At 47.2% G+C, this 12839-nt stretch overlaps 1 protein-coding gene across 5 annotated transcripts in view; it reads right to left on the reverse strand.

The window, feature by feature from the left end:
- Positions 1 to 1044: 1044 nt before the first annotated feature.
- The window catches only part of GBF1 (golgi brefeldin A resistant guanine nucleotide exchange factor 1), a 113395-nt gene continuing 101600 nt past the window's right edge, over positions 1045 to 12839 (reverse strand). For 2 of the 5 annotated variants that reach the window (XM_004680493.1, XM_004680492.1), the window contains exons 20-40: positions 12534 to 12659; positions 12193 to 12275; positions 11027 to 11263; positions 10650 to 10743; positions 10120 to 10296; positions 9735 to 9799; positions 9524 to 9647; positions 9264 to 9335; positions 9024 to 9118; positions 8635 to 8788; positions 6876 to 7101; positions 5907 to 6067; positions 5531 to 5777; positions 5215 to 5408; positions 3872 to 4022; positions 3636 to 3766; positions 3340 to 3441; positions 2953 to 3066; positions 2620 to 2800; positions 2329 to 2457; positions 1045 to 1871 (exon numbers count right to left, since the gene is read on the reverse strand). In XM_004680493.1, the coding sequence (XP_004680550.1) occupies positions 1603 to 1871; positions 2329 to 2457; positions 2620 to 2800; positions 2953 to 3066; positions 3340 to 3441; positions 3636 to 3766; positions 3872 to 4022; positions 5215 to 5408; positions 5531 to 5777; positions 5907 to 6067; positions 6876 to 7101; positions 8635 to 8788; positions 9024 to 9118; positions 9264 to 9335; positions 9524 to 9647; positions 9735 to 9799; positions 10120 to 10296; positions 10650 to 10743; positions 11027 to 11263; positions 12193 to 12275; positions 12534 to 12659 (3132 nt within the window). In that variant the 3' untranslated portion in view covers positions 1045 to 1602. Of the gene's footprint in view, positions 1872 to 2328; positions 2458 to 2619; positions 2801 to 2952; positions 3067 to 3339; positions 3442 to 3635; positions 3767 to 3871; positions 4023 to 5202; positions 5409 to 5530; positions 5778 to 5906; positions 6068 to 6875; positions 7102 to 8634; positions 8789 to 9023; positions 9119 to 9263; positions 9336 to 9523; positions 9648 to 9734; positions 9800 to 10119; positions 10297 to 10649; positions 10744 to 11026; positions 11264 to 12192; positions 12276 to 12533; positions 12660 to 12839 lie in introns of all 5 variants that reach the window. The other 3 variants (XM_004680491.1, XM_012723683.1, XM_012723684.1) reach the window with 3 other exon arrangements.

Raw genomic sequence — 12839 nt, forward strand, 5'->3', positions numbered from 1 at the left:
ACACACACGTGCCCTAACAATGTTACTTCTCTATGTTAGGGTCTTAGCCTCTAGTTTTCCTTTGGAATTTCTGAAGTGTTATTTGAATTCTTTTAGGTACATCAATAAGATTAGCATTTCCCTCTTAATCCACTATTACTTTCCCAAGATTATTTTTTCACATCAACACACCGTTCTTTCTGTTGGTCAGAATTATAGCCTGACTACTAGTTTCTCTAGTAACTTCCCTTACCTTCTCAGAGATGACACCATCAATGGCACAGTCATGTATGTGTCAGCTATTCTTTGTATATCAGAATGAGATTTCTGATGAATTACACACTTCTTTGCTACTTAGCAAGAGTCAGTTTGTAATTGCTGCACTTTCCTATCTGCAGATCAACTGAGGGACAGAATATTCATATTCTTTTGTCACAGGATTCCTTTCAGACTTTTTTTTTTAAATAGCTGCTAACATCATTTTCCCCACAGGGAAACAAAAGGAAGCTTCTAAAGGTAGAACTTGTGGGGCTCAGGTGGGAGAACAGAGACATCATGGCTAGAGCCAAGGGCCCTCATACATAATCCAGACTTTTCTGCATTCGTACTAGAAGGTGCAGAGAGCAGCATAATCATATTCCTGATTTTCCCAGTGGCTGGTCAGGCAAAGCTTGTTTAGCTATGGAAACCAGGGAAGATGGAAGACGAGCTTCAGGACGCTTGTTAGCATTTTTCCACACCAGGCTATTTCCCATTTCCAAGGTTTATCTTCCCTCTGGTTCATCTTGCCTCTGACCCAAGTCCAGGTGTTCTCAGATGTCTCCTTGGAGCAGTTAGTAAAGAGGTTAACTCCCCAAGTTCCTGGCACATTCCTGATGACAAAGGTGCACTGCTGTGGTGGCGATGGCAGCAATGGTGAAATTATGGTATCTGGCTGGCTGGTGGTCAAGAGCCACTTTTGGCAGGCTCAGCCTCCCTTCTGTTCATGCAAGGCCCAAACTGTAGGTATCCTAATAAACATCCTACTTATAAAAGCTTAAGAAGGAAACCAGAGGGAAAGGCAACGATATTGGTACTAAGACATTTATTATACCATAAAAAGTCCATAGTTTTCCTATATGTACATGCTCCTGTGGGTAGTCCCCCTGTCCAGCCCCACCTCCCCATCTTCCAAGGTGCCAATTAACTCTCCAAACTGACCAACTGATTAATAAAAGGGGAAGAACTGGAGGAGGTGGCCCAGGGCTGATGGGAGTGAAGATGGGAGAGGGAAACAAAGTGCAGAGTGGTTGGCTTGGCTCTCAATGCCTGACCATGGACAGCAGGGTGGGCACTGCAGGGAAGGCAGTGACACCTCCCCAGAGCTGTCAGGCTGCAGGTGATACCTGAGTGTGCTCTCAGGTTGGACCCCCAGAAATGGAGAGCAGAGGAAGAAGTTCCTGCAACCTAACTGTGGTTCCCAGAAAGGGCTATAATAGTTCTCTTTTTCGGTCCCCATCCAACTAGCAGTTAAGAGCAGCTTGGGCTGGGCCTGAAGAGTTTGTGGCCTCTGAGACAGCTGGAAGGGGGTTGCTGGGGGCAATCTGGAAGGAAGTACTGGTCTTGATATCTGAGGAGTCTGCCTTAGTTGACCTCGGAGGTGGGAATGGGGTCTGTGGGGCGGGATGTGGCCAGGAGGGGTACTGGCGAAGTGGCCTCGATGAGAGCAGGGTTGAGGATGATGGGAAGTGTCATGGGTGGCACACCCACCTGCAGTGGGGAGGCCAAGGGCTGCAGGATCAGTGGAGGTGGAGGCCCATCTGGAGTAGGGCTCAGCCTGCTGGGACTAGAGGCCACTGGTGATCCAGGGGAACTGCTGTTGGTAGGTCGGGGGGCCTCAGGCTTTTCAAAGTCTATAGGAGAGCAAGGTAGCTATAGTCAGACTCCTTTACATTATCCAGTTGGGTTACCAAAACCCCTTTCCACTTCTGAGCAAAATGAGCTTTTCCAGGCTGAACAGTTGGGAATCTCTACTCATAAATCATTACCTTATATTTTTTTCTCCACCTCCTTTGCTAGAACCCCAATCAGGTTAATTTTGGCCTGGCCTTGACTAGAATCCCTGAAGGGCAATCTCTACATGTTTAATCCAAATCCCTGACCCAGCCTTCTTCCAAACCTAAAAAGTCTCAAGCAGCAAACTCATTATAGCTTATTTGGTCTTGCCATATCCCATAGGAAGAGCAAGCAAACATGATTCTTTTCTGGCCCAAAGCCTAGGCTCAGCAGCAATCCAGAACTACCTGGGACCATATCTTGGGCCTTTTGCTTCTCACTTAACACCTAGCCAGCTAGCCCAGAGGGACTCACCTAAGGCTCCCAGTTCAGAGGGCGTCTCTGGAGGAGGTGGATGGCCAGGTGTTCTGGTGTCACCAGCAGCAGGGGTCAGGTGGGCTGAGGCCAGAGGTTTTGGGGTATGAGGTTCCATGGGCATGGGGTCTGGGGAAGGCAAATAATCCAGATGGTGTTCCTAATGCGTTCTTTAAAGCAGAGCCCTGGCTATCCACCAGTCTTCCCACCCCCCTATGGTATAGAGAACCAATAAGCTCTAGACTCTTTGATGAGGGCCTTTTTTTGATGAAGTTGGGCTGAGCCCCCTACCCTGGATGACAGTTTGCTTGAAGAGCTCATCTCGTAGGTGGGGCAGAAAACAGTCAATACGTTCCCAGGTGATCTCCCAGAGGGCTGAAGGGCTGCCTCCTCGAGCATCTGCACTATGGAAAATTGCTGCCGTATCCATCACCAGAAGCATGTTCTTCAGAGATTCAGGAATGGCCTCTGACTGCAGGTGGCAGTGGGATGAGGAGAACAGGAGAGGCATGGGGGAAGAACATGGTAAGAAGGAAGCAGTGACGGGGGGGGGGGGCATAGTAAGTCTTCCTAGCAGGTGGCAGAAGCAGCATATAGTGGATGCTGGGCTGAGGTAGAACATACCAGTAAGTCACTGGAGCCTGCATGCATGTACTTGTCCATGAAGTCCAGGATGGTCAGCCAGAGGGCCGCAAAGGTAGAGAGTGACAGCAGTGGAGACAGGTGCTGCAAGAAGACCTGTGGCCCACCAGCCCCTTTCAGCCATGGGTAGGGTAGAAGGCTGTATCCCTCTCCAAGGCTTCGAGGCAAGCCTGCCCTATCTTGTGTGGAAATCTTAGCGATTCCTCCGAATTACAGAATTCTCCCAGGTCCCTAGGCCCTATAGAGTCCCCACAGCCGGGACCTGAGCATCTACATTGCAAACCTATGTCCTATTAGAAGCCTTGGCTTCCTTTTTTGCAAAGAGGGAGGTGGAGGGAAAGTGGGTAGACACAGGGCGGTGAGCAGTACCTTAGAGAGCAGTGTAGAAGCCCTCATCCGGGTCTCCTCCATCCCACCCACATCTGCAGGGCTTATATTCTCCAAGAGCTTGGTCAATAAAGGAAACAGCACCTGGGGGATAAACAGTCAACATTTTCCTAGCAGGAGCAGTTGGCAGCTTTGTCCCAAGGAAGTCAGAGTTTAGAGTGGATGGTACATAGGAGAAGGAAGGGCAGATATATTACAGGCTGAGGATTGTCATTAAGGGTTCTTCAGGTTGTCTGTATCTCCTTTAAGTTTAACTTAAGACCGGTGGAAAGTCCTACCTTGTTAAAACAGGACTCCCATTCCAGAGCATCTAGCTTCTGCAGATCATGTACCAGTAATGCCCGCTGCAGATAGGTCAGTGCCTGCATCCGGACCTGGCGCCGGGCGTCACAGCACAGACAGGCAATGCCTGAGAGTGAGAACATGCTCAGGATCCTTCAGGCGCCCCAATCCCGGGTTTTCCCAAACTCCAGCTCCAGCTCTGCCCCTGCCCTCCCTGCTCCCGGAGGTTTACCCTGCAGTAAAGGGCACCAGCAGTGGGCCCAAAGAGTGCGTGAATCTGCTTCAATCTTCCGGCCACCTGTCTCCAGGTGGCGCTGCTCCTCTGCCCATGAGCTGTAGATAGAGGCCGCCCGTGTGTGCAGTGTGTGCATCAGGTCCAGCAACTGAAGTCACAGGAGAAGCAGAACATGAGTGGAGATGGGTGGACACCCTTACGCCACCCCCATTGTCCCTGATTGAGCCCTGATGGCTGCTCCTAGAACCAGTCACAGCCTCCTGCTACTCCACCCTCCCTTCTCCACTTTATGAGCTCATTGCTCCAACGCTGGCCTGGGTTTCCCAATGTTGTTGAGTATCAGTCCTGGTAGAGGGACTCAAGGAGGTATGCGGAGCACTGAAACACTCTGAGAAAGTACTTTTGATTCTTTTACACCTTCTGATGATAAAGCCTCATTTTGTTAAATCTCATTATTTTTAAATATGATACACTTCACAAATCTGTGTGTCATGCTTACACAGAGGGCATACTGATCTTCTCTCTGTTGTTCCAATGTTAGTGTATGTCCTGCCTGCCAAGGAGAGCACTGTGTTTTTTTTTCTTAAGATTTATTTATTTATGCATACAGGAGTTAGGGTATAGGCCACAGATGTAGGGGGTGAGAGGATTCACCAGCAACAGAGTGGGAAATAAAACAGGTAGATCTAGTGAAATACACTGCTGAGGGGAGCAGTGGGTGAGACAGCAGACGTCTACTGTGCCACATGAGTCAGCTCCCTGTTGGGGATCAAACTCAGGCTGCAGTGGTGATGGATAGCTTCATAATGCTGCGCTTCAATCTATTTCCCTATTGTCTAAGGTTATTCTACTTAAGGCAATGAGCTCTCCATCTATTTAATGATAGGATAAAATCTGCTTATAATTTTACCTGCCTTGAGTAGACACAGAATAACACTGGAAGAATAAACAAGAAACTATTGGTCACCTCTGGCAAAGGAAACTTAATAGCTGGTGACAGGAATGGAATGGAACTTATATTTTATAGCTGGTGACAGGAATGGAATGGAACTTATATTTTATGGAACTTATATTTCACTCTTTTGTATCTTTTGAATTGTGTCCCATGTGCATCCATTATGTATTCAAAAAAATAAATAACCTTTAATTTAAAAATTAAGCAAGCAAAGATAAGTAGTTTGGATATGGCAACATGGTGGAGGTGGTGGCTGACAGCCTGTGCTGGAAAACACAGGCCCTTTTTATCAGCCCTGGCGGTCCCTGGCCCCATTGAGGATCCCAATGTCAGGTGCCAGGAGAGGAGAGGTAGTAAAGGGTGCCATACTTACGTCCTGACTGACCTGTAAAGACACCGTATGGTAGCTAGCAGGCACGCCTTCATCCTCATCGTCATCACTATGTCCACACCGGGTGGCATGCTGGCTGGATGTTCGAGGTCGTCGAAGCACTGAGCCCTCCTTGGATTTCTTCTTGAAGCGGTTCCCTTTGCTGTCATATTTGTGACTCTTGCCACGTTTTTCCTGGGACTTGCACCCTGAGCAGAGCCAGACCCAGGTCACATTTCTATTCCCATGGGCACAAATGGCTTACCTCTTCCTCCCTCTCCCCCAATATTCACATGGCTACTTCTCAATTAACTTTAACCGAGTGACCTACCACCATTCAGACTGGCCTCCACAAAGATGCGTAGAGTCTTGACGCAGAGCTCAAAGTTGTCAGGTGTGATATGGGCAGCATCACGCACGATGAAGGACAGTGATTCCACACACTTAAGCAGGGACTTAGTGTCATGTGGTCCAAGATCCAGGCCCACTGTTAGGCTGTACTGATTGACCAGGGGTGAGGAGCCTGGCCGGCTGGTCCCAGGTCCTGGCTTGGAATTATCAATGTCATCCTTACCCACCTGTAAAGTACAGAGAAGATCCGGGCTTGACCTTGATCCTCAATGTCATTGATGTCCTCTCAGAAAACCAGGAATCCTTTCCAAATGTCAAGGAGGGAAAACTCACCCACTGCCCATATGCTCACTCACCATTAGCCAACCGCTGTTGACCACATCAGCATCTGTGGCTGATCGGTGGATCTTGCCAGGTCTGCCATGGTCAGTGTAGACCTCTGAGTCAGAAGTGTACCCTCGGTCCAGACTCACATCATTTTGATGGAAAGAAGAGAGTTCACTGTCTGATTGGGCTCCTAATCAGGGAGAAAGGCAGAGTCAGGGTGGGGCTGTGGATACTGAGACAGGGATAAGTTTGACTATCAGGAAAAAAAAAGAGCTGAAGCTTGGCCTCTCCTCTCTGGTCCAGCTATTTCAGCCCATTGCCAGAGGGCTGAAGGGTGGGCCTGGACAGCTTCTCTCCCTTTTTTTATTATTATTATTTTTTTATTACAAAAGTTTATTTTTACATCATTTTGTACATTTTTTTTTCCATCTCAATTGTAATCCCCGCGGGTTTCCCATCACCAAGTCACCCATGTGCCATCACCATAATCCCATGCATTTCCCTCCCCCCACCCCATTTTTGATCCCATTCCCCACTCCACCCCCACAAAATGTCTCTGGTATATGGTTGTTCATTATTTTTATTATTTTCCACCTGGTCCATGATACTCCTGCTATGAGTGAAACCATCCGGTATTTTTCTTTCTCTTTCGGACAGCTTCTCTTTTAACCAAATAGGGCAGGCTAATTTGGGCCCCAGATGGCCTCTAGGAGCAGCTGTCAGGGAGGGTGTGGTGGTGAGGACAGTCTGTGAGAGCAATCCTTAGGGCAGTAGAAAGCCTAGTTTCATAGTCTCCTCCATGTCTACTTGCCTTACTGTTGTTTAACCAGTGGGTACTGGGGAGAGGCCAGGAGCACGAGCAGCTCTTGAGGCAGTGGCAGAAGCCAGGCGTGTTTAATCTGCCAATTGTGATAACTTGTATTTTGTTTTTTCTATTTCAATCCCTGGAACCAAAATTGTTTATCTGCCAGTGTGGGTTTCCCTGGGAAAGGGCTTACCAGCATCAGGTGCATCGGTCCTGGCTGTGGCCTGCAGGGCTGCTGGAGGCTTCACACCTGAGCCAATGCATTCCAGCAGAGTGAAGAGGGTGGCCCAGTCATCCCCTGAATGGATGTTGGCCGCATTTGTTTTGAGGAGTTCATGGAGGCCATAGGCGACCTGGTGGCTAGCCCGGGACAGCACACTGGGCTTCATCAGTAGCAAAATGCGCAGGGAAAGCAGTACCTGGGATAGGGGTGGGGAAATGGGAAGCAGGAAATTGGACATAGGCACACAACTTTTCCACCAGTCTCGAGTCTCCTTAGATCAGCAGGGAGTGTGGCTAGGACCCAACCTAGGATACTGCACTGGTCTTATTTTTTTCCAGTTTTTAAACATCTTCTTATAGAAATAATTACTGATGTGCATGTGAAATAATACAAAGAGGTCCCTTATTTATATACTTTGCCTACTTTACCCCAATGGTAACATTATGCAAAACCACCAATACCACCCAGTCTTGATCACTTAGTAAGCCTTAGTTAACATCAAATGGAGGCCTCCCTGTTGGCCTAGGGGTTACATCTCAGTGCTGTCACCACTATGGCCTGGGTTTGATCCTGGCCAGGGAACTAGCCCACATATGACAAAGAAGACCTCTCCTGTCTTGCCCACTGCTCCCCTTAACACTGTATTTTGGGAAACCTGTCTGTTCTGCTCCCCACTCTATCTCTGGTGAATCCTCTCAAACTCCCATGCCTCTGGCCTATATTCAAGTTCTATTAAAAAAAAAAAATCAAATGGAATGAGTTTTCTGATATTCTCCTTTCTGCAGATATTTGACTATTCTTTGGCCTGTACTTTTCCAAAATTTTATGTTTGTCTGTATACACAAAGTCTTATTCAGATATTGGTAAGAGTTTTTTAAATTTACTGATCAATTTGGGGGAGAACTGATATCTTTATTAACCTGAGTCTTCTAATTGACAAATATAGTATGCCTTTTTATTTATTTAGGTCTTTCATTAATATAATTCTCAGGCCTCCCTGGTGATGCAGGTGTTAAAGTCTCAGCACTAGCAAGCTATCACCCACCACTGACTTGAGCTCAATCCCCGGCCAGGTAGCTGACCCACATGGCACAGCAGACCTCTCCTATCTTGCCCACTGCTCCCCTCAGCAGTGTATTCCAGTAGATCCTCCTGTTCTGCTCTCTATTCTGTCTCTGATGAATCCTTTTACCCCCTGCACCTCTGATCTGCACCCAAGTTCATATTCATATGCATGAATAAACAAACATAAATCTTTTAAAAAAATGTTATAACTCTAAGCATGCAGATCCAATGCATGTTTTGTTATGTGTATATCTAATTCATTTTATTGGGGCACTTAGTTTCATTTCCCATGTTCCTCTTGGTATATAGAAAGATAATTAATTTTTGTGTGTTGATCTTATATCCTGTTGAACCTGTAAATTAATTCTATAGCTAATTGTCTTCATGCTTGTGCCCAAAGACCTTGGGATTATTAAGCATAAGAGATAGGAGACCAGGTGTAGGACTGGGACTGCCACAAGGCAGCAGGGGTATGAGCACTAGCTTCATGACTGAGGCTATTCCAGAAACACCCCAAAGCAATCTGTTAGATTCTATCAGTTATGTGGTTGGTCAGGTGCTTTTACAGTGGGGCACTAACTCTGTTTCAGGCCCTGTCCATAACTGCCACTGTGGCTCTAGTCCCCTGCGTACGTTCCTGCCCTCCCGGCTGCACTCTGCTTACCTGGCCACTGATCTCTTCTCTCCGGAGTAACCGAATGGCCAGGCGCAGTAGCCCCACCACAGCCCGCTCCACAAGAAAGCAGAAATCTTGGGCCTGGACACACAGGTGGTATAGGTGGTCTCGAACAGTCTGCCACACGCAGCCCACACGGTCCCTGAGGAACATAAAGGATGAGGACACTTAGTTGGAGAGGTCACTGGGTAATAGCCTCCCTTTCTGATTCAGGCTAGGCCTTTCAGAGTATAATAGGCTAATGAGCAAGCTTCTCTACTTTCTACACCTTCATGTGTTTTTTGGGTTTTTTTTTTGCCCCAAAACCCACTCAGCAAGCTGCTCCAGGCTTCCATCCTTTTGGCACAAGTTCAGTATGAGTAAAGGGTGCCTTCTACCTGTTCTCCAGCACAATTCTCAGTAGCATCTCCAGACAGAAAGCAGCATCCTCTTCATCATATGTCTCTTCATCTGGTGTCACTGAGACTAGAGCCTAGAAAAGAACAATAGCAGGGAAGTAGACATGGAAGAGAAGCCAGGCATTGCGCTTGCCCTGACAAAAATTGAGGCATAACCACTATTCCCATCTTTCTTCCCAGACCCAGTCAGCACTTCCCTCTTTCCTCTTCCTTCTGTACCTTCATCAGCTCTTGCAGTGATTCTAGCTGGAGGAACTTGCTTTCTGTGATCATCTTTTCTGGGTCACATTGCTAAAAAAGGGCACATGAGCAAGGAGGTCAGTGACAAGGGCTGAAGGGAAGAAAATGTCCCAAAGAGCCAGAAAGAGAGGAAAGAAGAGGTGAGTTCTGGTCACTGTCCTGGATAATTCTCTTTTTCAGTTCCCAGGACACCATCTGTCCCATAGGGAGGGGTCAAGGCTTCTTCACCAGGCAGTTACCTTGATACAGTCCAAGGCCATTCTTTTGGCCTCCTGGCTCTCGGTGGATGGTCCCCGTACACTAGACTGCTCAGTACCACTTAGTGTCAGCCAGCTCACAAAGCTCAGCACTGTTGATTCTCCTCTGCAGAAAAAGAACACAAGCCCGGATAAGCTCTAGAGTTCTGATTTTCCCTCTTCCCAAGGCCTTCAGCCTCTGATCTACCCTCACCGGTTTGATGGTGTCTCTTCTCGCTGTAGTGATATCTTGCCATTGGGATCCACAAAATCTTCTACCTGGAAAAGCAGGTCAGGAAAAATTTCTCTCTATACGCTCTTTGCATTTCCTGTTTCCCATGCAAAGTTCTCTGGTTTTCTTCCTTTAGCTCCCTGCCGTATACTGTTGACTGGTGCACACCTCTGGTGACAGCAGAGGCTTCTACCAGCTTCGTTTACAGCTATCCCCTTGCTTGAGATCTGCAATCTTATATTTGAGGTGTTCCTTTGGCAGGTTATCAGGCCCAGTGCTACTCTCAATGAAGTATATCTATAGAGACAGCACACAATCTTGGAGTTCTTGCTTTTTTATTGTCACTCAGTCTCCTACCAAGAATTACCTCTACCATAGCCTTGGGTAGCAGTTGCGCTCGAAAGAGCTGCAGCATGGCTTCCATGATATTCTTCCAGCCCTCTCTCAAGATGTCACCATGACGGTGGGCCAAATGGAAAACTGTCTTGGCTGCAATGTGGGCTTTAGGGTTGCTTCCAAACACAGTGGGCAGATTCTCAATAGACTAGAAAAGAAGAAGAGAAGAGGTTTGGGGTGTGGCAAATGCTTGGAAAGGAGACTCTTAGGTCTCCACTTTTAGTCCCTTGAGGGTCCTTTTGCTGGCTCTGCTTCAATCCCTCATGACACTGGTGGGAGGGCTAACCTGGTTAAGGCCTTCCTTACTGTTGCAACTCTTCTCCCATCCCCACTACAACACTATTTTTATCATAAGTTGTACAAGGCAGAGGTGTTTAAGCTCTACTGTAGTCAAAGGAGGGTGAGGGAATATGCTGAGAGAAACCAGTTCTGCATATAGGGATGGGTATATGACTAAAAGAAAGGTCTTGCTTTCAAACTCTTAGAACAATTCTTGCTTACCTCGCTGCTGAGAGCTGTGAATTTGCACAGGGAGATGATGAGATTGTCAAATACATCGCTGAGGCCATAGTGGGCGGAGATCATGGCACATTTCCTGTAACATCACCCCCATTGAAAACAGTCACTGGAAGGCCAGGGAGCCCTTCCAAATCCCTCAGGAGGCTGGCTTGGGATTCTTCCCTAATCAGTCCCAGGAAGAAACCTTTTATTCTTCAGTCTGTTTTAAGACTGAGCTTTCCCAAGCATTAGCCTTCCCCAAAAAACTCAGGAGGAACCCATTCTAATGAGAACAAGAATAAGAGTTACAGAGGCATGAAAGAACCATGTTAGCATAGAAAGGCAGAGAGAAATCAAGATTAAGGTCAAGGCTGGGCTACCTGAAGCCTGAGATGGCTTTTTGGATGATGGTCTCCTCAGGGCTTTTGTCAAAGACATAAGAAAGAGCAGCAATAGTAGGGCCCCAGGTCATGGTGAAGAGGTCAAGATCATAGCTGCCAGCAGGCACACGTAAGAATATGCCCTCTGGGGTGGCACCTCGATGAAGCAGCACATTCCATACATAGTTCTCCCGAACCAAACCTGTCTGCTCCTCAGGCATCACAATTTCCTCATTCCTGTAAGATACAGGAAGAAATAAGTGCACCACTGTGAATCTGACTGGTTCAAACTAGGACATGGGTTTTGCCCATATGGGCATTCTCCATTACCGAGAGGTCATCAAAACTGCAACTTTGGTCTGCTTCCTCCCCACAAGGGAGAAAGAAAGGAAGGGTCCCACAGTCCACTACTACCCTCCTCCCCCACAAATACACATACCATCTCAAGGTCCTATCTCTAAGTGGGGCTGTTAGATCTTATATTTCTTCTGGATGAGCAATTCTCTCTACCTTTTCTGATTTATAATTAGAATTCAATGTCGCATTTCTGACCTCTGACCAAAGTCCATCTTCTAATACTCATTTTTGGGTTCTCTATCATCCCCAGAAAACATCTTGTGAACTAGGTATGAAAACACAGCTGCTTTGGGTTTAGAGAGTGGGCTCATGACATTTCACTTAGCAGGGGTAGTTTGGATACTGTCTTACAACATTTGAGTCTCTATATTGTTCAGACTCCTTTAAGGAAGAAATGAGTTGGGAGAGAGGGTGCTGTCCACCTAACTCAAGGGCATGAGTCATTGCAGTCTGAGGTGACCTTAAAATATGGGAAAGGAGGCCCTCCCTGGTGGCGCAGCGGGTTAAAGCACTGCACTAAGAAGCTTAAGCCACTTTCGCATGAGTTCGATCCCCGCCTGCCCCGGAGGTGACCACATGGCGTGGCAGACCTCTCCTGACCCGCCCGCTGCTCCCCTCAGCAGTGTACTTCGTTGATCTGCCTGTTCTGCTCCCCACTCTGTCTCTGCTGAATCCTCTCACCCTCCACATCTCTGGCCTGTACCCCAGTTCTGTATGAATAAATAAATAAATCTTAAAAAAAAAAAATATGGGAAAGGAAGAAATGTATTTCTCCTTAACAGAAATGCTACACTATTGTTCATACATACTTGATGGCATGGTACATGTCTTCCAGGATGTCTTGCTCAAAATCTTTGCCTCCATTCACACCTTTTAGGTTTTTTCGAAACTCCTAGAAACAGACCAATCAGTTCTGCTGCCTCCCCTCTTTCCCACCATGTATCAATGCTAAAGTCCCACCCAAGGACTTCCTTGGACTGTGGTGAATAAAACTTAGGAAATAGTAAATGAAAGGACCCACCTCCCCTTCTAGATTGGCCCACCCTCCCTGACTGCTTCGGACAGAAATTTGTCCATTATGCCTACTAGATAGCTCATGTGCTTCCTGCTACGTCCAAAGCTGTGCTGGCTCTCGTCTGCCTTGGCTTACCTCCAGCGTCATGGGTGCATTCTGTTTGCGAACGTTGTGGTTATGCTGGTCAGTATTAAGCATGATGACAGCATAGGCCAGGGCAAAGCAGGCATCACTATTGGCAAATGGGGAGCCATTACAATTCTGAAAAAGCAAAGACCCCACCTTTGTCAATGCCTTTCTCTACCATTAAATCCTCAATACCCACTCAATGCTAGCATAGAGAGGAGGTGCTAGGAGGAAGGCAGCCAATCTTCTGTCAACTCTTTAACAATAGCTGGCTTCTCTATGGAAAGTTTACTGACATTGCTCAGTCTTCTGAGG

This window comes from Condylura cristata, unplaced genomic scaffold (genome assembly GCF_000260355.1).
Source record: "Condylura cristata isolate star-nosed mole 26May11 unplaced genomic scaffold, ConCri1.0 scaffold00011, whole genome shotgun sequence".
Taxonomy (NCBI): Eukaryota; Metazoa; Chordata; class Mammalia; order Eulipotyphla; family Talpidae; genus Condylura; species Condylura cristata.